At 39.1% G+C, this 27,789-nt stretch overlaps 1 protein-coding gene across 4 annotated transcripts; it reads right to left on the bottom strand.

Moving 5' to 3' along the window:
• Positions 1–3,167: 3,167 nt before the first annotated feature.
• Positions 3,168–27,774, bottom strand: LOC121324509 (synaptopodin-like). Of its 4 annotated transcripts, none has more exons than XM_041266484.1 (5): positions 27,692–27,774; positions 20,565–22,247; positions 17,954–18,076; positions 8,401–10,343; positions 3,168–5,148 (listed from the first exon to the last, which is right to left on the bottom strand). In XM_041266484.1, exons 2-5 carry the CDS (start codon positions 21,043–21,045, stop codon positions 4,516–4,518), a joined length of 3,180 nt encoding a protein of 1,059 aa, XP_041122418.1. In that variant the 5' UTR covers positions 21,046–22,247; positions 27,692–27,774; the 3' UTR covers positions 3,168–4,515. The 4 variants fall into 4 exon arrangements, with proteins under 4 accessions (XP_041122418.1, XP_041122417.1, XP_041122419.1 ...); XM_041266483.1 differs by having other exon boundaries at positions 27,560–27,756; XM_041266485.1 differs by lacking the exon at positions 17,954–18,076 and having other exon boundaries at positions 27,560–27,755.
• Positions 27,775–27,789: the final 15 nt, after the last annotated feature.

Below are 27,789 nucleotides of genomic sequence, written 5' to 3'. Positions count from 1 at the left end.
ATCCGCCACCGACGATCACACACTGTAGATGTTAGACCCCCACCATTCTCACTTCACTTTGATCTCGCTGACGGAGGGGTTCAGGAATGAAGCATTAAAGGCCGGGTACTGTGTATTTTCTATTAGTTGTGTTGTTTGGCACAGCAGGAGGACTCGTTTCAGTTTGCGGTCTATTCTGGCATACATCATCTGCCACTGGAAAATTATGTTTAGGAAACGTACCCCCCTTGTAAACCATCATTCAAACCATCAGATCGTCAGCTCTGGCCAGCATCCAGCAACATGCACATAATTAAGAGTATTTATAAATGTAGTGATGAGAAATGATCCCCTGCTGCTAAGATCTGCAGTATGGAAGTTTTATCAGTTAAGTATTTTGAAACAAACATGAGATGCATGCGCAAACCTGAATGCACACCCCACAGTTTAATTCTGCTAATGTGCTATCCCTAATAGTCATGCACATATTCCTTCTGCAGTTACAATATTAAGCCACTAGCTGTCACTGTGTGTTATACACATACTGTATTATACTGGAAGTAAATGACAAACAACAATAAAAAGGGGGAATAAGTGGTTTTAGCCACATTTGTTTTTGTTTTTTTTTTTTTTCCCTCAACCCTAGTACATATACTGTACTTGAAGGGTTATATCTGTGGATATTCTGTCAATGGAGGGTTATCTCTGTGGATATTCTGTCAATGGAGGGTTATCTCCGTGGAAATATGGAAGATGAGAAATTAATATCTGGTGCTGTAAGTTTGAAGTGCTGATATTTTGCACATTGTTTAATATAATCCCATTAATACATGTAAAATGACATGTTCTACACAATTCTTTGCAGATTCTGGAGCTCACTTCCTGTGTGTTGACACTGGATGCAGGAGTTGAAGAGCTCTGTGATGATGTAACACTCTGACAGAAACCATTGTCATGTTGAACCTAATAACTAAGAAATATATGCATTATCTGATAACAGCAAGCGAGAATACAAATAAGGTATATTTTATACTTTTACTGTATTTTATGATAATTGCAATATCCCTTTATTGGCCTAAATGACTCTATTATTATTATTATTATTATTATTATTATTATTATTATTATTATTATGAAAAGTTAATGTAGTTACACAAAAATGTGAATAATGGATTTTAAAAAATCAATGATAGCAGGACGTTTCGGACTACTGGATGGAAAAATCACTATGGAAACAAAAAAAATAAGCTGTCTTTAAAGTTGTCTTTTTTTAATTTGAAAAACAACTTGTTTGTAACTACAGCTTGTTTACGTACTGCTTTTTCCGTCCGGCTGAAGAAGGACTTGTAGTCCAAAAGTCCTGATATCTGAGAACTCTATATATATAAAATATACTATATATTATATATATCTGAGAAACTGGCTTGCTGAAAATATTAAACAAATACATGTTTAAGGACCAACAAAACAGTATTTTAAAGTTAGAAATTTTGTAATTTAGGTCTTTTGATTCAGGAACATTGCAATTTAAAATGACTATTTTGCAAAACTGAAATGAAATGTGTTTGCAGAAGCAAAAGTGAATAATAATGATTTAGAATCATGATACATGTATGCAGGTAAATTTAATAATATATATATATATATATATATATATATATATATATATATATAGATATATTATATATATATATATATATATATTAATGCCTGATGTTAAGACAACTGCATGTCGATAACTGCCTGGTTTTATTGTTATCCAATCCAGACTGACATTGAGTTGGTCTATTGAAACTATTTCTCATCAAGATCTGCTGTGTATAAAAGCTGTTCTACTGCATGATCTATGAACCGGTGTCATGGGAAATAAGTTAGCCATGAAATAAGTCAGCGTTTGCCTTTTTGAGCTTTTCTGCGCACGCATAGATTTTAGAACTTAAAGGCAAGGTTCTGTGGAGATTTATCCAAGATTTTACAGATGCCATTTGTATTTTTGTAAGAAACGAAAACAGGTATTGCAGACCGTATTCTCTTGTTTAAAAATGTGACGTTTGACATCATATTTATCAAAGTGTATTGCAGACATTATTTTTCTGTTTAAAAAAAGTTACCTTTGTCGTCTTATTTATAGAAGTGTAAATTTACGTTTAAGTTTTTTTTTTTTTTTTTTTTAAAATACATTTTATTTTTAGTAAAGTGCTTGCTGTGTTTGCATATGCAGTGTGGTTTTTAATAAAAATAAATATTTTAAAAATATTATTTTGTCAGTATAATTTATGTTCATGCAGAGTTAAAATCACTACTTGCCAAATGTTTATTTCCTTTCAAAAATGTTATGTCATATCATACTGTGGCGTAAGCAAATACAGGCGTTTATTCTATGAAGGCTCAAGTTTAACTAAGTTATTATTTTCATGGTAAAATCCTCGGTTGTTTTGTATTTTTTTAACAAATGTTATAGAGAAGTGGGTACAAACACTTTTATTGACACAAAGAATACTGTTTTTGATGTTTTAATCAAGTCTACGTGTGGGAATATCTAAACCTATTTTAATATATATTGAAAACGTATACGTTTTTAGTGAAAGATGGTGTTTTAAGAGATCTATAGATAGATCATTTGAGATACGCACAAAATGATTGGCTTCCTATACATATTTTCATATAATCATACGAAGAAACACACGCAGACTTCATCTATATGGACGTGTATATACACACCTGTATTATGAATGATAAATCTGAGTGCAGTACTTACAGATCGATGCTTGTGATGCGGTCTGGTTTTTGTTTTTTTGTTTCTTTTTTTTTCCGGTAATATTTGTACAAAGAAAACCTATAATGTAAAAATCCGGTGATTACAAACTTAAAATGAGAACTCTGATGATGGTTTAAACTGGGAATGTTAAATAATAATAGATCATATTATTTAAAAGTGTTATTATAATGATTTAACGCACATACAATTGCACATAAAAATAAATCGCAAGACCACGTCTTTGTAGTAGCTTAAAGATAACCGCTATTATTAAATAAAATAAAACATGAACAATAATATTATAACAATGTGTTTTCCATTTTAACCACATATAACGTAGATTTAATAAAGATCCTGACAACATTTTTAAAAGTAAAACAATTTTCTGAATTAAAGTTTACCGACAGAAAACGGAGACGGCTTAACCTTGCCTTTAAATTCTAAAATTTGCACATGCGCACAAAGGCTCAAAAAGGCAAACATTAACTTATTTCCTGTGACACCAGAAATATTGTGAACATCTTGAGCAGTCCTTTGTGACACCACAACCTCCTCTAGTCTCTGCCTCTTCTTAGGCAGTCCTATGTGACACTACAACCTCCTCTAGTCTCTGCCTCTTCTTAGGCAGTCCTATGTGACACCACAACCTCCTCTAGTCTCTGCCTCTTCTTAGGCAGTCCTATGTGACACTACAACCTTCTCTAGTCTCTGCCTCTTCTTGAGCAGTCCAATGTGACATCACAACCTCCTCTCTGCCTCTTTGTGGGTCCAATTTATAATCGCTGACCTTTTGCGAATCAAAATACTAACATTATATTCCCTTCACATAAGGTTGACTTCGGTTTACAAAGAGTCTGATTCCAGACTTTCAATCTGCTATCGAAATCCCTCTGTCAAAACAGAATATATACAGGAATGTCACATGGCAAGTATCGCTTTGTCTTCAACCTCTAAGATCAAACGTGTTGTTTGCGACAGCTGAACACTGGCTATGCATTTTTCTTAAACTGGATGCTGTTGGGTGTTTGTTTCGCAAATCCACAAACCAACCAAATTTAATTTGGTAAGTAACTCAGTTATCATTAACTCCACTTTGAGGTCTAAAGAGCCACTAAAAGTAAATTAGCAAAACATCAAAGTGCAATTATGTTCTCCAAAAAACAGGATCCAAATGTCTGACTGACTGCAGCCTGCCCTGTGTCTTCCAGAGTGGCACTGACTGCTTGACTGTGTTCATTTCAACTGATATCCAGCATCAAACGACAGTCCATCTATTTCTGTGAATGTTGAGCTTTGTCCTTCTAGCTCTTCCAAAATCATTCAGGCCGGCTCCTGATTTATCAGCAAAGTGCTAAATTGGGGCATACAGATACAGTTCTCAACATTATCTTCTTGGGTTACATAAATAAATTCTCTGGGTGTCTTTCCTCTACTGGTGAAAACTGTTTTTTTACTGGCTAAAAAAACTAAAAAAAATGAAAACAAAGAGGAATAATAACTGGGAAAAAAAGTTTTCCAAAATCCAATACATCTTTAGAACTCTGGGACTAACAAATTATACTTGTTGAGAAAACACGGTTATCTTTGGTCGCTGGAAATTTCCTCAGGAATGTTGTGTTCATTTAGTTCAACAGAGTGCAATCTATTGGTGCCCTCTTTGTTTTGGTCAATGGAATGTTTCCTAGTGAAGCCGTTTTGTTTCAGCCATTAAAAGCACTTCCCAGCAGCGACATCATTCTAGGCCTGTCCTGTAGGAGTCACCCTGGAGCTCTGCTGTTTCACAGTTCTGCAGAGATGCCGTCCCTCTTTAGCCGCAGGCTTCCGTTCCAGCCTCGGGGGCAGGTGTTGTAGCTCCGGGCACCTGGGGACTTCAGGCCAGAGCTGGGGGATCTTAACCCAGAGTCTTCAGAATCTCCTGAGGCATCTGAATCCGTCAGTGACCGGGTGGCATACAAATGCACGGGCGACCTGATCATCCTAGTGGGGGTCTCTGGTGGACTCCGGAATGTTGGAGAATGGTTTACTAAAGTCCTGGCTTGAAAGGACAAGGGGCTGGAGGGCTGCTGTCCATGGTGTAAGAAGGAGCTGCTTGTAGGAGACATGGACGCCTCTTGCTCGTCCAATCCCCTGGGTGATGTGGTGTTCTTCCTCCTGGCAGCGTTGATGATGTTCTTGGCTAGCATGCGCCGACTGGCTTTGATGTCCTGGCCGATGGAGGACTGGCTCCGCTGATCCCACGGAGGGGAGAGAGGAGACGAGCCTGACGATGGATAGCGGGCCCGTGGGGAGGACACAGGGACTTCAGCAGCTGGTTGTGCCTTCGACACACCTGTACCTCTGTCCGGGGTGCTCGGGGGTCTTGACTGACGGGGTGTCCAGGTACTAGCGACTGAGAGGGACTCCTTCCGGGCCTGTATAGAGATCAAAAGCACATTATTATTATTATTATTATAAGTCACAGTACTAGTATCATCCACTGATGAAAGAATAAGCGGGTTTGTACAACCAAAACCCTCCCATTGAAAATAACATGTTGCTTGCTTGGAAACCACGTTCCATCAATCATAAAATCACCATCTGCATGGTAAATCACCAGATTCCGTTTTCTCTAATTTGTACAGACTGACCGCTTCCCCTGAAATTTCAAAGATGGGTAAAAGCTTGCATTGTGGTCTGTGAGCATGCAATGGTCAACCAAGGCTGCTATTGCACATACTGTACTGTACTTGGGGCTCTGTTTTACTTCTGAGGTTATGAATGAATGGTGCTGGCCTCCGCTCATGGATCCTGACCATACAGGATTGAGGTCAGCATTGTTTTAAAGGGTATCAAATATTAAACCAGCAGACTGTATTTCAGATTTTCAATGTAATTCTGAATGCTTTTAGAAATAGCTGCTCTATATAACCAAGACCCTTTCCAGTGTGGTCCTGAAGAATACCCTCTGCTGGTACAGCTATCTCTTCTCGTCTGCCTCGGGGCTGTGTCAGCTTTCGTATCGTCCTCAAGTTACAGTTATATTTTTAAAATAAGCCCTTAACCTTTCCCATGATTTCAGCTGTGGCAGCAGTCAATCAGTCCTACACCATGACAGTGTGTTTGCATTCCTGTGCTGACAATCCGGGCTGCCTGGATTCCTGTGTCTGCTTCAATGTGCTATTCATTGACACTCATGAACTATAGCGGACAGTTGAGCTGGTGTTGTCGAGAGCTTACTGGCAAGATGGAATGCAACATCCATTCAATAAGCAATGTGCACAGAGGCACTCGCGTAACATCCAACCGTACTCTTGGCGGTTTACGATGGTTACGGTTCTCCTGGCTGCCATTGGTGAGTTTGTTCTAAATGTTGTTTTAATTACATTATTTCTTCATGTACCCCCCCCAGATGTGTTCAGTACAGAATCTAAATTTGACCTCCTTGTATTCTCCATGGTATATACTGTGCACCTCTTGAAAACATATCTACTGCATCTTAAAATGAATCCTAAATCGCCAGGTAACCTCTGACTTCCAATTCATTCTGCATATAAAAAGAACCCCCAAACTGTAATTGCATCACTCCACCTCCAGGGGTACATCTCTACCCGGCGCTAATAACTCCCGACCCAGGGCAGTCTTGAACCAAGAAAGCAAGTTCAATACCTCTCCTTTGCATTCTTGCAGTTGGCAATACAGATTCTTTGAGATCTGGCCAGACAAACTGGCACCCGCTCCTCATGCTGCGTGCTCATTGGGAGGGCCGGTCTGCTTTCAAATCTGACCTTAGACCCATCCGGTCAAGCACTTCATGTACTCTTATCTGTGACCCTTCAGCTTAGACCACTAAATCAAATTAAAACAAATTCTCTCACTTATTTGCTTACGAATTGTTTTTTGGCTTCCTGCTCCAAAGTGAAGCCAATCCAACCCCTTATTCTGTTCAATAACGAATTACCATTCGACACTGTGGATTATAGCAGAGGTTAGTAAAAGAATCTGAGGTAATAAGAGAAGACAGCAGAGAGAGAGAGGTGAAGATAAGGCTTTAATACTGAAAATAAACAAACAATTCAGAGAGAGAGAGTGTTATACAGGAGAAAAGCACAATGAAAAAGCAAAGGAGATGCTACAGATCAGGTACAGTTACAACAGCATGCCTATGAAGCTGTTAAAAGGCCACTGAATGTTAGAAATATGGGAAAGAAACAAGGGCATTGACAGTTCGAAGTGTTGTGTCAAAGATTTAGACAGTAGACTAACATACACCTGGTCTTCAACCTAATCATTTATTGTAGCAGGTGCATTCTTCAATCGCTAATTTCTGCTGAAAGGTACCATCATTAAGTTCTATGTTAGTGGATTTTATGAAGTGCAATATTTATTGTCTACTGACGTGATTGCAGTTTGCATATAATTCAAGGGCAGGAAACCCCATATATTAAAATTAAAATATAAAAACACCTTAAATCAGCAGCCTTTAACAGCAGCACAGACAAGGTAACATACAATAAAAAAAATAATCAGTTAGAGACACCTAACTTAACATGCATTACCTTAACGAAAAAGGAAAATATCGCTTTACACTTTATGTTTTTCATCACACGCAAAATTCAAAGTCATTTTAATAACTAGAATTTTAACACTAGTCAGAAAACATTTATCACGTAGAAATGTGTGATAATCACTAAAATTGTTATCCAAAATGATATATAATATTCAGCAGTAAAACAGTTTTGGTTTGTCATGCATAAACTCTTATTTCATGACTGTCTGTTTCCAGGGCTTTCATTACTCCAATAAACAAGATTGTATGTTACATATCTTAAAAACAAACAAACAAAAAAAAAAACTCTATTTGTTATTTGAAAAACTATATTTTTATTAACTAGGAAAAACATTCTAACACTGTAACTGGCAGGAATCCTAATGTTTACATATGAATTAAAAAATCCAATTAAATTCCATTTGATATAAAAAAAGAGTCAGCGATAAAGTATAAGGGCACTCATATTAGCAGCCTTGTTTTCTGATCCTTATCTTATTACCTGCCACTTACTATGACGTGCGATCTGAAAAAAAAAACCCAAGAACAAACCAAACATCTAAAACGAGAGCTGAAAAGTGCAGTATTATGTTTTGTGAAAGCAGCATAAGAACAGATCAGAATGTGCATTATCCGAATCAACATTTAAAATAAAAACTAGGATCAACTTCTTATAATGCAGGACCCATGCACACCCTGTACTCTACTTTAGGAGGCTGATTCAACAGGAAGAGAAGAGGAAATGAGCTTGGAATTTGAGTAGAAATGTTTAACAGTATAGAATAGGAAAACAAAGAGCACTAAAAGGTAAGATTTGATCGGCTAGCCCAAGCCTATTCACGCCATGTCATTAACCCTTTTGAAACAATGCAGTAAAAGTCCCTGGCATTCAGTTTGTGTGCAACTGGATCGAGAAGCCTGAAGGAAACAGTAGTGTTTATGTTTTTTTTTGTTTTTACCATAGATCTAATCTGTGACGTGGATGCTGCGTTCACGACTATCTATTAAATAAACAATGAAACACAACAGCCAGCACTGCAGCAGCATTAGGGCTAATGTCCTTGTAAACCTTCAGTCATTTGCATAAATTTAGATCTAATTATGTAGGTTTATTTCTCAGTATAAAAGGACTCCACACCTGGGGTTCGATCCCTGCCTTCTTGGCACAAAATGTGGGTCTCGGAGCCTGGATGCCAGGACGTGGTGAGGGGACACGGCCCGGCTGCAGAGATGAAGCTGGGGAGGCTGGAGGAGCCTCAACCACCTCCAGAGGAGTTCCAAGGCTCGGTCTGAACTGTGTTCCTAGTCCATTGACTGGGCTTGGTGGCACCTGAGAGGAAAGGCACTTGGTGGCTCTGAAGGGTGTTGGACTATCGAACAGTGGGGATACAGGAGGAGGGGAGAAGGGTAGGGAGCTCTGCCTGGTGTTAGCTCCGTCTAGGACCATGGGTTTGGGAGGGGGTGCAGCCCTGGGTAAGGACCTCATGGGGTCTTTGCTCGGGGAGAAGATGAAGAGAGAGGAGTTCAGCTGATAAGGCTGGTGCTTTGCAATGTCCATCTCTTTCTTGGAACTTCCGTTTTCAATGACTGGGCTTTCTTGATCTGCAAAAGAGCCAGATGGTTGCTGTTTGGAGCTCCTGGAAGGATTAGCAGTGATGTTAGCAGAGTCAGCCATAGCTCTCACCCGCCCTGGCACATTAGATGCAAATGTCCAAGAAGGAGGTAGGGACATGGTTGGGGAGGGGGACCTCAGAGCGCCTCCTAGAACTGGTGGGGATTCTACCACATACTTTTCCATTCTGGACTGCCGTTTGGCAAACAGCTCTGCCCCTTTCCCTGCAACATTGGTCAGCCCTTGAGCTGGCTTGGGTTCAGACCTAACCCTTGATCCAGAGCTCTTCAAGCATGATGACCATTCAGGTGCCTTGGAGTCCTCTGAATTTGCTTTAGTCAGGAAGTTTGACGCTTCGGCCCCTAGGGCTAGAAGTTCCTCGTCGTGTGTCTGTTCTCCTGGCTGTTGGTGCTTTTTCTTCTCGTCTACACCTTGCACCAGGGACAGCAACTCAGGGTTTGGATTGACCTTGGGCTTCTCTTGAAATGTGAACATGGACTTCCTGGATGCCCTCCGTGTCTTACCTTCTTCTAGTATGCCAGTCTTCTGCATGGGCACCTGCTGTCTCTCTTCATTGCTATACCATGGCTCATAGGCTGGTCTTTGGTCTGCGCTTGCTACATACTGTGGCACATAAGGAGAAGAAAATGGAGAGATGACGTGGGACACTGGTGGATGATTTGGAAATGATGGTGTCTGAGGAATTGGAAGGGATGGCTGTGGGGGAGTTGAAAAGGCTGGTGGTGGAGACACAGGACTTCTTGTCTCTTGCACGCTTACCAAGGCAGGGGACCCGAACGGCCTTGCTGTTCTGTTGACTATAGTGGGCGGTTGTTTACTCAGGGACACTGAGATTTCTCTACCGCTCTCTGCACTTGGAACTCTATTTTGTTCTTCGCCAGTTATGACCAAGTAGCTTGGCCCATTTTTCTCAGCTTCCAGAAGACCGTGGGTTGGCCGATCCTTCCTAGCATAGTTAAAAATCTCATTTGGAGGCTCTTCTTTCAGCTCCTGGGTCAAAGCCACTGCAACAGTCTCAGATCTCAGGTCTTCAGCCAGCCGTTTCCTAACCTGCACTTCAGGAATTTCTAAACTACTGTCGTCTGTGTCTGCTTCATGGATGCTCTCAACTTGCTCCTCCATGATCTTGTCTCTGGTATCCCTGTGTTTTGGATACACTGACCTGTACTTCAGGGACTTTGATGTGCAGCTGCTGCTTGGGTCTGGGTTCCGTTTATCAGTGAACGTTCCCTCACATGTTTTGGTGTCCTTGTCAAGAGGCCCCTGTCTGGCTCCTTTGCCAAAGCTGACCAGGGTGAAGGCGTTCACCCGATGCTTGCGTCTGTTGAAGAGTTGCACCCCTCTGGAATTGGCGTTGGGTGGGGTGGTCAGCTGGGAAGCTATTATTTGACTTCTGTCTCTTGCTTCCTTCAGCTCTTTTTCTGAGAAGCTGGCACTTCTGGAAAGATCTGCAATAAACAACAACAACGACATTAACAAAAATATAACCCCAGGTATTTTTTTGCAGACAGTACCTTTAATAACGATTTTGGTAAATTTACCACCCTTAGCATTTTAAAAATTAAATCCTATATGTATTTAACCCTTTATTTAAAAGATAACATAGCATCCATAGCTGGATGTGTATGTTTTCAAATCTGGCGTGTCTCTGAGCTCCACAACGTGATCTCCAGTAATTACATTTTCTGAGATCTTCAGGAGACATGCCGGGTGGTAATTTCCATCCATTAAAGTTACAGTTCCACAAGGGGAGAGAATTATTCCTTATTTTTAATTGTGCTGAGCATGTAGAGACTGGGAAACTGAGAAGAGAACACAAATCCCGCCTGACAAGACGCAAACGCTGACACCCGAATCCAGAAACACAGAGGAGATGGCTCCTGGGATAGAGGCCTATCATTGGTTGTGCTGAGTAACATGTTTGAAACTGTAAACAGCTCATCTGCCAAATCATTAAACTCTGCACTGGATGCTCAAGCTTTCACAAATTAGAGGTTAGGAACACGGCTATTCAGAAAACAAATTCCATTTGGTTTACAAAGCAACTGCTGCTGCACCCCTTATTTTATTGCCACAGTTTAGAAACCTTTAGTAAGCAAATGTAAACCTCAAAGAAAATCTGCTGAAAAGAAGTTCCCATATTTCATAAAGGAACTTATAAAAAATATTTAGTAAACAGCCATTTGAAGTGCTAACAGTGTAAAATCATAACAGATTAGCAAAGGTTTTAGCTGGAGAATGATGATCAGGAATTTCACATTAACCAGTGCTTGGCTCTACAGATTATTTTTAAAATAAAAGTAATTGGTTAAAACCTAAAATGTACATAGACTTTACATTTCTTACATGAAGCGTGATATGTTAACCCTTTAAAGATGTATGCTTTTACTACAGAATGTATACTATAAGATACATTTAGCATATTTTAACAAATTGTGCATAATGGTTTTCCAAACTTCCTTTGGCATTACCATTTTTTTAATAACTGTATGCTTTTAATTCATATTTATATATAGGAGCACTGTAGTATATAACTTATACTATCCTTTCTATCTTAAATGAAATTAAAGTTCTGTAAGCCTGATGTATTTTTACTTTAACTGAAGCTGAATCTGTTTAATGAATTAGTCAGAACAGTGTCTCATTACCCTTGGAAACTGTACCTGCTGGCAGATGTTTGGTATGCTTGGCCATCTGGAGCTAGAAATCCCAGAACATTCCTTAAATGTCTGTAGGAGTCTACAAGCCTCAGTACCAGAATGTCTACCCTGAAGTCTTCTCTCGGCTCAGTGCTAACCGTCACAGAACCTTTTTCAATTATGTTCATCTCATGCCAAAAAATTTGGCTTTACTACTGGTAATAAAGTATTAGACAGCTGGTTGATTTAATAAACCGGTCACTGTTTGAATTTAAAACAGTTGCAATGCAATATATTATGCCAGGCCAAGTCAGAAGGCCTAAAGTAAAAGTCATGTACAGAAAAAGTAATAAAAAATACATGAAAACCTCAACCTGTCTAGCATTAGACAGAGGAACAAGAAATGAAACATTGTTGAGAGGAATCTATTCTAAAGCTTCTCTACTTTGTTCCTTTTAAAGCCAAATTGTACTTTTACCTGAATGGGGAATAATTGGAGGGATTTTACTAATTCAGGATCAGATGTTTAAATACTGTTTCATTTCCTCTGTTGAGAGCTTCTGTTCTTACCAGTCAAATGCTTACCATTTCAATGTTTGGTTTTCTGTTTCTATTACAGTTCTGAAAAGGGAGCCAGTCTGTTTATCTTTCTCAGTCTCAATGCACTGTATACAGTTTATGGTTTGAATAGGGGATGAAATAATCATAATTATTTAGCACAGGTCTCTGCTTGATCAATTCCCTAGCCAAGGTTTGGAAACGCCCTTGGTTGTGGAAAGCACCCACTCATCTTCACTTGAATTCCCCTTTCTTTTACAGAGCTCTGCATCGCTGTGATAGCATGTTACACAGGGCTGTCTGTCTGGCCATGTCTCTTGTGCAAGTGCAGCTCCTTGCAACCCATGAGACAGTCTGAAGTGCTGGGGCCTCAGGAAATAACAGCTTAGCCTCCTACCCTCGCTGCCAGCTTGGCACTAGCAAGGCTGATGCCAGCATTTTCAGTCCATGATCCTGAGATACAAGGCATTTTAATATGTAAATATTTATAATTTTCAAGGGGAAGTAAACAACAACATGGCGTTCATTCCTGCACACTGGTAATCAAGGACAGGGGCCTACTGCAGTACTAAGCTTTAGTCCTGTATGGTAATATGACAGAAGCACACATGTTTAACTCTCTGCTCCTGAATGTAGGGAATTTATAGGGCATGAATAGCTGGATGACATAAATAACTGTATTATGCTACAGCAGTAGCAGGGGAATGCATGGGATGAATGGTAAAAGCATAGCTAGAGCAGCCAGCATTGCTGCCACTATAAAGCATTCATGTTTCCAGCAGTAATCTTTCCAAATCAGGCACCTGATGGCCATCAGGAAACTTGAAAAAAGTTTTGAGAATTCCAAGCACTAATGGGCTTGTTTTCTAGTGAAGCAAAAACAAAAAGCAAAAATGTTTCCCACGAGTAATGTTATGACTTTTCCTTCAGGTCAGAAAAGAAAACAAAAGAGCTAATTAATAAAAAGAAAAACACAGCAATCGAGTTGGGTCTGTGTGTGTGTGTGTGTGTGTGTGTGTGTGTGTGTGTGTGTGTGTGTGTGTGTGTGTAACTCAAGGGTTGGTTCTGATCTGACAAACCTCTCAATAACTAAACCTTGTGTACGGTCAATCACTCTTACACATGCAGGAGACGCAGCCATCAGCATTACAGACTATCTAAGATTTAAATCGCTCTCCATTCTCTTACTCATCTCTTCCTGGGGGGGCAGAAAATCCCTCCCTGCCAGCATTATTAATGCTAGGACAATGGCTGCATTAGGTCATTGACTGTACACTCACACTTACTATCCAAGAGACAATAGGAATCAACGCTGTGTTATTTGTTCCAGCTCATAAACAACAAATGCAATCATTGCGAAATACATTATAATCTCTGTCAGTCATTTTTTTTTTCTTCTGGAAAGCAGGAAGAGATGTGTTGGAGGTTACAGCAGCTAATAATACAATGCAGACAATGAACTGAGGTCTGTGTTTTAAACTTCTGTAGTCAATTAGGAAATGTGATATTTAACTTTATTCCACTTTAAAGTGCCAAAAAGTTTGAGGTAATGTCTGCACAGGGGCTGTTGCTTTTTCTTTCCTTTTTTCCTGTTAAATTACAGAGCAGTTTGCAGACGTGTTTCTACATATCAACAACCACAGCTGCTCACATTTCATGTTTTTCCACCTCATTTAACTCAGAGTTGAATTAGTGCTACAGGAATACTCAGTTAGCACTGATTCACTTCATGTAAAAGCAGTGAAGCCACTGCAAGCTTGTGCCACGTGGACTGTGTACGGGCTGCCTTGCCTAATCCATCCCCTCATCTGCTTTGCAGATCTCACCGACATATTTCACTTGCTATACCCGCTTGCATTTTCAAACAAAACAAAAGCCTTACAGTTATCAGCAGGGTCAGACAGTTCAGCAATCCAACACGAAATTGGAAAACAATCAAAGTGCCCCTGGGCAACAAGCACCACAGCTAGCAGCTGACATCATGTGTATTGTATGAGTTAAAGTTCAGAACGAGTGAGAAATTACTTTGACCCTTAATTTAAAGGTCACTAGAAGGGGTGAATAATAACAGTGTTCTTTAGTCGCCACTTAATCTTTATGCCAGGTTTTCATCTGAAGCATGCGCTGCCCAAGTATTTGAGTTTGTCGTGCTTATTATATGACAATATGCCTCAGTAAAGCTAGGATCAGCAGGGCTCCAGAGCAATTGCCAGTCTCACGCTCTCAACTCTGTTTACGTTTCTTCCTAACGAGAGCCAGTTATTAGGACTGCAGCTGATGCACAGCACGGCAGGCAGCTCCAAAACAGCAGAAGCCACCCAGCTGTCGTGAATCCCTGCAAGAAAACTTTCGAAGCTCTCATTAACACTGGCAAGCTCATTCAAGTTGGCTTGAGCAATTTTGACATACGCCCACTTGGTTAGTGCATGCGTAATTGATAAAGATCCAAGGGAGAAAGCTGCTTTTGGTTTACAAACAGCTTGTTCACATTTGGGTTAAAAATGGTCTGTGTTAAATGTTCCCTTTTAAAATTTGCACGGGAGAAAAGAAGGTTTTTGAAACAATCTAGACAGTTTTTTTTTGTTTTTTTTAATCACTTACAGTATATGCTAAAACAGTCCATTTTCTAGTTACAATTTCGAGTTACCCTTTTTTTTTGTTTAAATGAGCTGATCCTAAACTCTTGAGATGCAGTAAATGTCATTTTGTTATTCTGTCTGATTTAATGTGCCTTTTACATCTGCCAGAATTTTTTGGGTTGTTTTAAATGTTTATGTACTGTATGTAAATTCAACCAGTGTCCTGTAGTTTCATCTGGTTGACAGATCTGAAAAGGAATGAGACTCATCTAGATCACAGGGAACGTTTACCTAGCACTGCTTGAACAGCAGATACTATTAGGATGGCTTGGGAAATTCACTCAGTAAAAAGAATTACTGTAAAGACAAATCTCAATACATACGCGCGGTCTGCATCTCTAATTCAAAGACATTTTACAAAGTGAAGACTTCTATCACATGTGTCCTGAAAGACCAACAAAAAGCAACAAAAACTAAAAAATAAACAAAATAAAAAAACTAGACAAAGCTTTGAACTAGGCTGCTGCCATGATTCTCTGTCAGGCATCACCTGGTTTGGCACAGATTCTTGTTTGGTCTGCCCTCTTATATTTAATTAGAAGGAAAAATATTTGCAACCAAGAAAGGACAGCACTTGAATCGTGATGGTAAGTATATGAAAAAGTTAAACTAAAAAAGTTTAGTTACCAACCATTAGCTACAGATTAATGACAAAGAACAAGCGTGCTCCAGCTGAATGAATCTCCTGATTTCTCATATAATGCTACTGCAGTATTACCAGCCCAATGGATGGACAGTCGCTCCAATGAATCCAATACAGATGTGGTCTGCCTTTGTGTGATGGGGTATAAGAAAAACAGTATCTGGACTATTTGAGCTAAAACTACAGTAAATAGGAAGTGTCGTCATAACTGGAAAAAATAGTGAAAAAGTCTGCTTATTTTTTTAAATTATTATTATTATTCTGATGTCTAAACACAATCTATAGTTCGTCAAAAGATTAGAAAGTTCAGATTCAAGTTCAGTTCAGTTCAGAGAAATGAAATACAACGTTCAAATCGTCCAAGGAAGCAAGTCGCTATACGAATATCCCATGTGTTTTACCAAATTAACAATGGGTTTACAAATGCTTCACCATGCTTTCAGTAAGCATCTTCTCTTCACACTTTTTTTTTTTACCGTGGTATACCATTGTTTTAGAAGAGTGAACACCTTCCAATGGTAAACAGTAGGCTGGTATCAAGTGTTAAGTGTCATTTAATTCACAGTGCAGTTGATGTAAAACAACAAAAGAAACCTAACAACACCCTTAACTTAAATATAAAGACAGTGCTCAAGCTGAGAGACATCAGAAATTAAAATCTCAAGGACAGTTTCAGATGAGAGTCTTGAGGCGCTGCAGGCAAAATTCTGAACCAATCCCAGCTGGGTCAGCTCCAAAGTGGACCCAGCCATAATGCAAACAGAGAGCATTGCCTGTACATGCACAGCCTTTGAATCAGCAGTGCAGGCTTCCTGCAGATAACATCAGCCTCATCATCACACCCACAGGATGGCTACCTTACTCACTCCACCAACATCGCTCAGGTCTGTTGTGAAGCATCGGTCTGAACTGCAATGCTGCCGTGCGTAACACCGGGCAAAGAATGAGCAACAAAGCAAGCAGAGCACAAATTCAGTCAGACCTTGAGCCAGCAGAACAAAAAATGCGCAAGCAGCTTTTTTTTTTTTTTTTTTTTTTTTTTTTTTTTTTTTTTTTTTTTTTTTTTTTCAAAATTTGTTTTATTTTAATAGGCCCATGCACATTAGACATTACATGCTCATTATCACTAATATAATGTAGAACATGTAAAAAATTGTTTTCAGTGTTATGATATATGTGGCTTAATAGTGTATTTCTATCAATTCTGTTACAGTACACGACTACAAATAAATTAATTAGTGTAATAAATATGAACCGCTAGTCGCCGAGGATACTGCGCAGCACAGCACCTGTTTCCAATGTTCTTTAAGCACAATGTTATGTTACCAAGACGCGTTTACTTACAGAACCACCTGGCGGCATAAAGTCTGTTCGTGTAATTGTGCGACAAAAACAATGCACTACGCCTGAGTTGCTTTTCAGCAAGGTTATCCTCTTGTAAATGCTTACTAAGGAGGCTCCTCTCCACATAAAACAGAGCATCTTAATTATATATATACGCATATATATATATATATATATATATATATATATATATATATATATATATATATATATATATATATATAATATATATATATGTGTGTGTGTGTGTGTGTGTGTGTGTGTGTGTACACACAACACATCTGGCACAAAAACTTTACAATCTGACAGAACAATCTGTTTTAGTACTTTACAGCTATTATTCGAGCTATATAAGTTTTGCAGAACAACTTTTAAAAGTTTTATAGGGCAAGCTGTTAAAATAACGTTCTCTCCTTACCTTCAATAACTCAGTCCGCTCTGTAAAACCGCCAGCAGCTTTTTCAATTTAACTGTATAGCTTTTCTCCACACCCTTTTACTACCGAGAGAGGATCGTGTTACTTTTTCAGAGCAAGTGTCAGCGTCTGTCAAAAAAGGGCAACACTCTCTTTCGGGGTGTGTGTAGTTGAGTAACTCTTACAATATTATGAGCCCGTTCTTTTGGTCTCAGCACTGATGAGTGCCCTGTTCCTGAATTTATACCATAACCGTGCGAAGAGTGAGGATTCCGCTTGGTCCTAATGCTACGCAAACCGGACAGTACAGAATTCCCCCAGATGTGTAACAGTTGATATAGTAATTGTAAAGATTTATGGTGTGCTGTTAGGAACATGGAGTATTTAAAGAGAGAGAGAGAGAGAGAGAGAGAGAGAGAGAGAGAGAGAGAGAGAGAGAGAGAGAGAGAGAGAGAGAGAGAGAGAGAGAGAGAGAGAGAGAGAGAGAGAGAGAGAGAGAGAGAGAGAGAGAGAGAGAGAGTTAGTCTGTATCTACACAAAATGATTAATGTATCTGCAATGTCTCTTTGTTCTGAATTTAATGTTACTAGCTAAATCTTGGAACCAAAATCAAAGCTAAACAATGTCAGGTCTTTGCCCATGTGGGAAGATCAATAGATTCCTGTAGAACACACACACAGTTCGCAGACTTTTTTATGTTTTACGTTGTTTTTCTATGTTTTACTTTTAAAAATATTTTCTACTGCTAACGATATACTCTGGATTTGTGTAGCACCCTAAAAGCACAACAATCACAGCTGTACCCAGCCTGGCAACCTACCTGAGGAGTGGTGGCTGGGCAGGGTTTGCAGCTCAGATTTGTGGGGTAGGCTTGGTGGCTCAGTGGCTTTCCAATGGGATGTGAAGCCTTTGACCTCTGTAGTGTTTCCACCTGGCACTGGAGCTGGCAACGAAGTGATTTGAAATCAGTCCCGTTTGTTTCCATCGCCACCATAGAAATCGAACTGCTCTCACTGTGTACACTGTCACCTCCAGTTAGGTAACTGGACTCCAGGGTATCAAGGCCATTAATGTTTTAAATTTTTTTTGATTAAAAATGTTAAGATTTTGAACGCAAACACGCAAACAGATTGTGCCTCTTTCATTTTCATATCGAAACGGTTTAGGATTTAAAATTTAAAGCAGAAAAACTACATAGAAAGTTATCCTACTACAGGAAAGTACATTAAAAGTGTTAAAGGCTCTGGATGTGAAAACCATGCCCCTTAACTTATTCAGACTAAATATAGTTCTGTTCTGGCAAGTCTGTTTAATAAATCGCAGTGATCTCTCCTCCTAAGGACCAATGTACTCTGCTTGAGTGCCAATACTGAGTAGTGGAAGCCAGAAGAGGCTGGCATTGAGCACGTCCTCCCTAAACAGCAGAAATATCCACAAAAAAATCATCACTGACTAAGAGAGCATCTTTCTGTGACAAGACAGCACAGTCAAGCAGGTTAGTTCAGCAAGTTATTTGCAAATATTGCTACATTGGATTTGGAATCGATCCTTAGTGCAATTTACAGCAATATCCCAGTATGATCTTGTAAAAATAATTGGAAAGACCCAGAAAAGCCTGTTTATTTCTTTTTTAACATTGAAGTTAAGAATATAGAAAAAAAAGATTACTTGATTCTTGAAGGCTTGTTATTTTTGATAATAAAGAAGTCCAGATGTAAAGAATGAATAGCCCTAGACTTCAAAAGTTTACATTACCATTGAGCCATAGTGAATTACAAATTGCACTGCACTATACAGTGTATGAAATAAGCATAGCAGACAACCACATTTCCATCTGCACCATGAAACTCCATCCCATCTTGTTCCAATATCAGCAGGGAGCTACAGTTAATTACAACAGCAGTCTACAATCTACAATCCATCTGAAAGAGAACATTACACAAAAGGTAACCTGCATGGATCTGTCTTTTGTATAATTGCTAGTATTTATCAGTGAACCTTTAATATTTCCCTGAAAGCGTTATATATTCTCGGCTTTCATCTTCCGCTTGCATCATTTCTTTTCTGCAGTCAGACTTTGGGTGTACACTGTGTACATCTGCAATGCAAGCCTAAGAGATCAAGTTCTGCTAGCCCGCCATCCTAACTGGTGCTGGCAGGCAGAGTCCTAATTAAAACGGATCTGATCTCAATCTGCTGCTGATGGATAGGAACGACGCTGATTTCAAATCGCTTTCATGTCAATCCCAGTGCAGATGGAAACACAGTAAAAAAAACAAAACACCATGTCATACCTGAAACAGCTGAGGGAATATTACGAGGCATGATGGCACTGTGGCTTGCTGGGTCTCCAAACACTAAAAGTGTCACTGCACAGTCTCTTCTCAGCCTTCCCCTGCCTGTGCTGTTACTGCCCCTGGCACAGCACTAACCCATTCATTGACACGGTTCTCAGATGATGTTGCCTTCCTATCTCCAGTCTTAACAGCCTGTTTCCAGTATATAGGCATAGGATTCCCCAGTGTGGTTCCGTTTAACATTCCTTTCTGCTGTGGTAGGGAGTTTTTTTTTCAGTTTTTTTTTTAAATCTGAGAGTCACAGTTACTTTGCTTGCCTTTCTTAGCTAATTGTGCACACATTCTTTACCATTTGTTTAGCGTACCACAAGAAGGAAATCTCAAAGGAAAACCAGAGATGGTGGCTGGATTTGTTTTTAATGAGAAAAGTCGGTAATGAGCACACAAGGTCTTGTGTTTGGGGGGGGGCTGTTCATATGATAACAGTTAGAGTTTACAGGGAAATGTAATTAATTTTTGGACTAGACCTAGCTCCCTGTAAACTATTCTTTTCCTCAAGCAGATTCCATTTCATCCATACCTAGTGACTGAATCATCAGTTCTTTAGAATTCTTTAAGGTTTCCCAGACTTGGAATCAGGAAGCAACCTAATGATAGTAATTTGCACTCTAGGGGTTTTTACACCCTTCCGCATGGTTTGATATGGTTCTCTCTCGTTTTCTTTCACTCGCTATTTTGCCTGTATTTTATTACATAACACTTTTGTAATTTACCGATAGTTAACGTAAATACTAACAAAAAATGAAAAATGTGACATTTCAAAAGCTAACATGATATACTGTACTACTATTATAGCTTCCAGTAGACTTTTGCGATATCATTCTGTAGTTTCTTTGATTACTTGATGTTAAATAAAAGATCTAAATTATATATATATATATATATATATATATATATATATATATATATATATATATATATATATATATATATATATATATATATACATTGAACTAGAATTAGGATTTGTAGGTGATGCGTTTTGCCTTTTGGCCATAGCTATACATATATCTTACCCTTGCTGTGCATCATTCCTAAGAATATGAAGTAGAGAGCTAAAGAAAGTTGACGTACTTGTTTTTCTGGCCTGTGGCGTGGCGCTGGTGATCATCACGGGCTTCACTTTCACCACCTTCCACTCCTCTCCTGACCTCTCCCAGTCTGGGGCACTGCCTGCTCCTCCCAATTCCCCTTCCAGAGGTAGCTCCGAGTCTGATATAGGGCAGACAGGCCTCTCCCTCCTTTGGCTGAGGCTCTTTGAGTTCCAGTGCTCAGCTCCTGGCTCGGGGCCTGCCCAACTCATTCCTCGCCTCACTGGCTGCTGTGTTCTTTTTTCCTCCTTCACATCTCCCTGTTGATTTTGGTCCATCGAAGCCCAACTCCTTGACTGGGGCTGAGCAAAGACTTGGCCTGTTTTTTTCATCTCTGTATTAATCCCAGAAGGGCTGACCTCTGTATTCAAAAATGGTTGGATGTTGTCACTCAATGCAAGTCCAGGTTCTGAAGACCCCTCTGCTCTGGTCTGATGCTCCAAAGAGTCAAGCTTCCACATCATAGGGCACTTCCTTCAAGAGGGGTTTTCTTTGCAGGTATTTACTGTTCTCTTATTGATGGACTGTGTTGATCCACAACAATAAAATACAAGCAATACTTTCAAATCATCAAGCTTGTCTTTTTTGAAATTACAAGACCTCCCCTAAGAACCCTGAGACTGCACTTTGTACCATTTCCCTTGGAAAGTGGCCAAAGATATTGCTCAACAATGATCTGCTCACTTGTGGGTCCAGTAAAAGCTACATCTGTTCCACTGTTTCTCAACTGCGGATATTTTTCTTCATTTCTTTTTCCTTAATCCAGTAGCTGCCATTTTCATAAACCTGTCTCTTCTCTCTATTAGAATGTTTCTTTTTCTGCAGCACTCACAGTAAAGCTGGAGACTGAGCTAGCTCCAGTAAATGCAAAGCACTTTTAAAACTTCCTGTGTTTCTGTATACTGCAAGGTCGCTTTCAGGAATTTCACTTTATTCTACAAGTTCAGAGCAGTGCACAGACAGTAAAATCCCCTTCCTGTTCATTTTATTATTTAAAGTCTGAAGGGACAGGTTTCCACAAAAATAGGCACTGAGTGGCTGGCAGGGCATCAAGGAAAACACTTCGATAAACTGACAAAAGAAAGTAAGCAGCTTGAAAATAATATTATTCTAAGAGGTTCGAGATCTGTCTTCAGATACAGGTCAACTAAACAGCCACTTGAATGCTGTATTGCTATTTTCAATAAATGATAAGTTTGTAAGCAATAAATCCTGTATTTTTAAGTGGCATCTAATATAGACACTGCTTGGTTGATTTGTCTCCACTGCCCCCTTGAGATACAGAAACATTAAAGAAAAGAGGTTTTGTTTATTTGATCATTTATATAGGTACTTAGGTTTTTTGTCTTTTCCTATTTTACTATGGGCATTGTATCCTTGACTTAAATCAGACATTCAAAGGGTTAACTCCGTTCTGACAGTGTTCTGTGGTCCAGTTTTCTAGTTTTGCTTTTATTGCATTGGTCTCTCTCTTCCGCTCATTCACCTCCTTGCTCTGTGATTTTGCTAATGCGCTTGTGTGGTGGAGCTCCACTGGCGATATGAGGCCAATGAGAAATTCTTCACATTTTGTGAGCTGGTTGTCATTTTAGTATTCCCAGCCAGTTGTTGGATGTCTAGTTTAACTAAAAGCTCTTCTTTTTCTGTACATCAAGTTGGCAATTATCTGTAGAGAATAGAAAAGGAACCGATATTAGTCAATGACACCCCACTCCTCTTTTTTTCTGTCGTGAGCTTAGACTGGAATATAAAAAATGAATAAAAGCATACGGTACTGTATGTCTACACAGATCATTTCAACCACGCTTGTGCATGGTCTTCTTCTACACTAGAGGCCTCTTTCACAGTTTCTGTACGTTTTACGGCTAATTTACACAAAATTGTGTTTGTGTGAACTTTCCGGTTTGTGGCAATTCACAAAGACTAATTGTTTTCCATTCAAGCTGGTTTCTTTACATTTTTAGATAGGCTTTATCGAGATTTGCACAGTTGTTTGGAGTGTGGCTTACACAGCGTTCAAAGAGTTCACAATGAGTGCTGGAGTTACAACAACTGTTCTGATAATTGTGGGTGGCTTTCCTGGGCACCAGAATGCTTTCTAAGACCTAGGGATCAACCACCAATTAGGATTTCTGGCAACGATTTTCTTTTCAGTATCTGAGTAATGCAGGTTTCAAGTCCCTGCTCCTACCACAGATTACTGGCTGTCCCTGCAGTCTTCTCAAACCCAGTAACAGTCCTGAATGGGATACCTTTATCAAGAGTCATACAAGAGCTATATCATAAAGCTCAATAACCCATACACCTCAATGACCAGACATTAGTGATATTCACATTATTAAAAAGGAAAAGGGTCAGGGGTTTCTTATAAAGAATGCAGTTGCTGGGCCTTTAATAAGAGTATAGTTATTTTTATTTAACTTTTTTTTATTTTTTTTTACTTTTTTTATTTTTTGCCAAACAACACTAATCTCCTCCTACATAAATATGCTTGGCAGGACTTCTTCAGATTTACAACCTAGAAGCTTTGGAACAAAGAACCACTTCAACCATATTGTACTTCTAGATATTACAAGCTGCTGGGGATTGGGCAGAGTGGTGGTGAGCTGTGAGAGTGAGGGAGAAGAAACCAAATCAAGACAGGCCATGCCATTTCCAGTTATACTTTCTTTTTATAATGTAAATGCGACTGTACATAATGAGGCTGTAATAACAAGTTATTCATGACTTTAAACGCCTTTATGATTTTAAACCCTAAACCTAACAAATTTATCAGGAAACTAATACCAAACATGAGTTTTGAATGTATCATTAACAAAGAGCCAGCTTCCCAACGTTTTGTTATGTTTAACATACCTTTTTTTCAAGGGAAAGTGTGTTTGAAAACAAACAGTGGAGGTACTTATAGGCTTTTGATGCCATAGTAACTACATTAATTTATTTCTATTGGACTCTATTAAAGTAAAGTAAATATGTATGGCAGTTCACTCTGTGTATTTATTTCCAATTGTTGTACAAGCAGGCAGTTTGTTGTTGAGGATCTTAAAGTATAACATTTTTTTTTACAGCAGTTTATTTTAACAGATATTTTCAGATACCATTTGAAGCCCACCAAGTCAGATAATTGATTGCAACAAAAATACAGGAAGGGCTCACATGCATCTAAATGCATACAACATACACATGCATACAACAAAATCTTCAAGCCATTAATAGATTCCCACTCTCCACAATTGCACCTTTGTAGCCTCTCCAGAACTAGTCGAGGGACCACCCGCGCTGATCATGTATTTCATTTTTCACAGCTAATAATCTGGTCCCTCCTGAGATAGACGATGGAGTGGAGCCCCAGACCCTGAGCCACAAAATGCAACCACCTGTCCTACTGAGCTGCACGCTTCAGTTGAAAGCTTTGTGCAAACAGACGTCTTCACTCAACCCAGCCACTAAATAATGCAGCCTGTTATCTTACCCTGAAGACGGTATCCTATAGCTTTCACTCTGTTTGTACATCAGATGCCATTTGCAAGCCAAGTCATGATGAACAGGGGTTCCTCGTCCACCAGGTGAATTTGGACCCCTTCCTCCCAGCGTGTGCCTGATCTGCCTGCTGCTGGATCAGAAGTATTGCTGTAGTGGCACTAATCCCAGCTCGCTGTCTTTACACAGTCCGGTGCTCAAACTTGCCCAATTGTTATATGTTCTGGCACTGTAAAGGCTCTATCAATAACAGACCGACCCTTTGACGAAAAAAGACACATGTTTTAAAGGGATAGGGCCCTTTGATGTTTGATTCCTGTAAACAGTCCAATTATGGGTGGCTGCTTATAAATATCAATTTCAGATTTTGTTTATTTGCAGATAATCATGGTGTAGCTCAGAGTTTAAAACACACACACACACACATACAAAAACACATACAGAGTGACTATATCCAAGCTGTGATTAGAAGTGCACACACAATGCAGCATATGCGTTAATATGGGAGATATTAAAGACATTGAGGTATTAAATATCCAAAACTAGACACAGGCTTGTTTAGATTGACGGGTTTTCAAAAGGTACACTTGAAGAAACACAATGATAGATTCAGACACAGCTCAATATGAAACTGGGATGTTTCTAATAGTGTCCCGTTAAGTCAGCCTGTGACAGTGTAGAGAAACCAGAAACGAACAGAATGCTAGTTTAAATGAGTGATAGTTGCCCTTTAGCAAAAGTTTTAAAAAAATTATCCCACTCCCTTCTCATAATTCTATTCTGACCTCTCCAGCCCAATAGTGCTCGCAAAGCTCCCTGCCGAACATTTCAACAGGCAGCAATGCCTTATGCATGTGTGAAGTGTACAGTTTAGAAGCCTCTGACTTGTCCTTACTTGTTGAATACCTCACTGCCAAGGCTGTGGAGATGCAGGCATCAGGGCCTTGTTAAACACATCCACCCAGCCATATCCTGATGCCCAGTAGCCCACTTGACCATACAGCTGACTCACTGCAAACAAAAAGGCTTTGTAAAAAGGCACACACCTTCCAGGAATCGAGAACATCTTTTTTTTTTTTTTTTTTTTTAAATGCTTCATAAATGCTTTCACACAAGCATTAAAAAAAAAAAAAAAAACTGCAGCACCATATGAAAATCAAGAAGTGCTGCACAAGAAAGGAAAGCCATCTGATGAAAGAACTATAGTTGTACAGTATGGATACACTGTAGTTGTCCAGTATTGATATTTTGGCGCACATTAAAATCAATGGTCTCTAGTAGATGCCATCAACACTATTAATATGCTGTGACCGGGTACAGCCGCTCATATGTTGATTTGTATTATTATTATTATTATTTTTATTATTATTATTATTATTATTATTATTATTATTATTATTATTATTATTATTATTATTATTATTATTGTGTTATTATTATTTAAATGTATTGGTTTGTATATGTGTTCAGTACAGTGTGAATGAGGTTAAATTCCCCATCCCTCTAAACTCGTGCTTAACGTGGCCATCTCCAAATTGATTAAGTGATTACCAATTTGGAGATGGCCACGTATATAAAAGCGTAGCAGCTGCTCATTGGGGGAGATAAGAGGAACAAGAGAGAGAGAGGAAGAGAGATCAATCTCAAGGTGAAACGCTGCTACCCAGCTGGCTGCACTCCAGCTGATATTTGCTTTATGCTCTGTGTTTTGTTTAAATGTTTGTTTTGTAAAAGTGTTTTGTTAGTTATTTCAGGTGATTTAATAAATACATGCACGTTGGCGACGCAACACTTTGCCTGTGTGTCTTCCTGGTCTGATGTCACACTCCAGTCCAGCCTGTCACATATGCATTAGCTACCTTAGGATTGAGTTTCAATACAGAAGAAGAAAAAACTACAGGCTAAAACCAACAAAACAATAGGAAAATATTGTTTTAACAGTGCTGTGTAATAATTAAATGGGATTGCCAATGCTGATTGTAATGACCTGTGTGTTTGTCATTAGTTGTAGAGTTAATGCATTTATAATTCTTGCAAGCCATTCACAAATACTATGTTGTTATATAAAAGCATGGAACTGTTTCCATTAAAATAAAGTGATGTTCAAATCATGTGAATTGGAGGCACAATGCCAGAGATGACATAGCTTGATGTGATTCATTATGTACAGGTTTAGGAGCAGGCTTGCTTTGACTTGTGCTATTGGAGGAAAACACTGCAAGCTGTCCATAAAGTTTGGTTAGCATGCACAATCTAAGGATCTTACACAATGCTGCCCGAATACCTCACTGAGTATGGTACATTGCTATTTTACCAAAGCAAGCTCACACCCTTATCTCGCTCTATATATTTACAGGGGCACCAGAAAACACAGCCAACATGAGCTCCCACTCCCTCAAGCCAGCTTTATAGAGCCCTGATAGATATGGCATGCATTTCAGCAGAGAGTGAAATCTAATGTCCACTCGAGGTCTTTGAAACTCCTACTTATAAAAAAAAAAAATCAATTATAAACCCAACCCTATCCCTTTCCTTTACCTTATCCCTTAGCTAGTCCCTAATGCTAACACTAACCCTAACCCTAACAGACAGATCTGGAATCTCAACATCCCTTGTTAGAAAAATAAAATAACCTACTGCAGGTTTGCCTCACAGGACTGTTGTCGAGGTATAACATTTTAGAGATGTTTACCCAGTATGGCACATCCTGCAGTTGCAAGCCTTTTGAACCCATCTTCACTAAGGCTACACTATATCTCTCCCGATTCCCACAATGGTAATGAATAATATATAAGCAGTGACCATCAAATACAAGTTAACATGTGATATACCCACTGCTGTTTCAGCACAGCGTTTACATTACTCACACACACAATGGAAACTCAAAGAGTAGCTGAATTGGAACAGTTATCTGGCTAAAGTGGGGTTCTGTTACTTTTAGAAAATAACAGTGCATACCCTGTGTTAAGAGACGCAGTGTAGACCAGTTTGTGTACATACAGTAGTTACAATAAAAATGTACCACTGACAAAAGAAAACACCATGCTGATGTGTCCCTGTGCATCTACATCTACTGCATTTAAATTACAATCAGCAGATTTGATCAAATGACTTGATTAAATAGTATTTTTACTCTCTCTTCTACTACCAGCTGTGCAATTGATTTTGTACCTCTCAAATAATAATAATAATAATAATAATAATAATAATAATAATAATAATAATAATAATAATAATAATAATAATAATAATGGTGTTTATGAATTGGCAAACTCTTTTGGTCAGATTTTCATAACTTGGTAAATTACACCAAGCATTTGTTTTCATTCAATATCTTTCTTCTGAACTAGTACAGGTGAATTAAATTCTAAACATGTTTATTCAAATAACACATGACTCACAGTAACTGTGCAAACCAGAAAAGGGAATTGACAATATATACTCATCTCATCTCCTCACCCACTGTGACAAGACAAGTCCCTCAGAACTTCTTCCTACCTGAAGCAATGGCTGCATGGAATCTTCCCTGTAGCCTCCTCTCATGGCTCACACACAGTGCAGCTGCTGTACTCCCGCTGTTTGCTATATATTCAGGCTTGCTCAGTAGAAATTGTGAGGAAAATGGCTCACCTGAACTCCGGGGATGCTGGAGCAGGAGTTCTGCGGTGCTGAGCTGCCTCTCTTCTGTCTCCTATTGCTTTCTGTCTAGTGCATTCAATCCCTTGCTC

Source organism: Polyodon spathula, chromosome 12, assembly GCF_017654505.1.
Source record: "Polyodon spathula isolate WHYD16114869_AA chromosome 12, ASM1765450v1, whole genome shotgun sequence".
NCBI lineage: Eukaryota > Metazoa > Chordata > Actinopteri > Acipenseriformes > Polyodontidae > Polyodon > Polyodon spathula.
The sequence above is the reverse complement of the archived record's forward strand: the minus strand, read 5'-3'. Positions and strand labels throughout refer to the sequence as shown.

What these genes read in the sequence shown, in the direction of transcription:
- LOC121324509 (XM_041266484.1), bottom strand. Translation starts at nt 21,045, where the DNA reads ATGATGTGGAAGCTTGACTCTTTGGAGCATCAGACCAGAGCAGAGGGG. An exon ending in GCCACAGGCCAGAAAAACAA is followed by an intron (nt 18,077 to 20,564) that starts GTACGTCAACTT and finishes CTTCGTTGCCAG; the next exon opens with CTCCAGTGCCAGGTGGAAAC. An exon ending in GCCCAGCCACCACTCCTCAG is followed by an intron (nt 10,344 to 17,953) that starts GTAGGTTGCCAG and finishes TGTTTATTGCAG; the next exon opens with ATCTTTCCAGAAGTGCCAGC.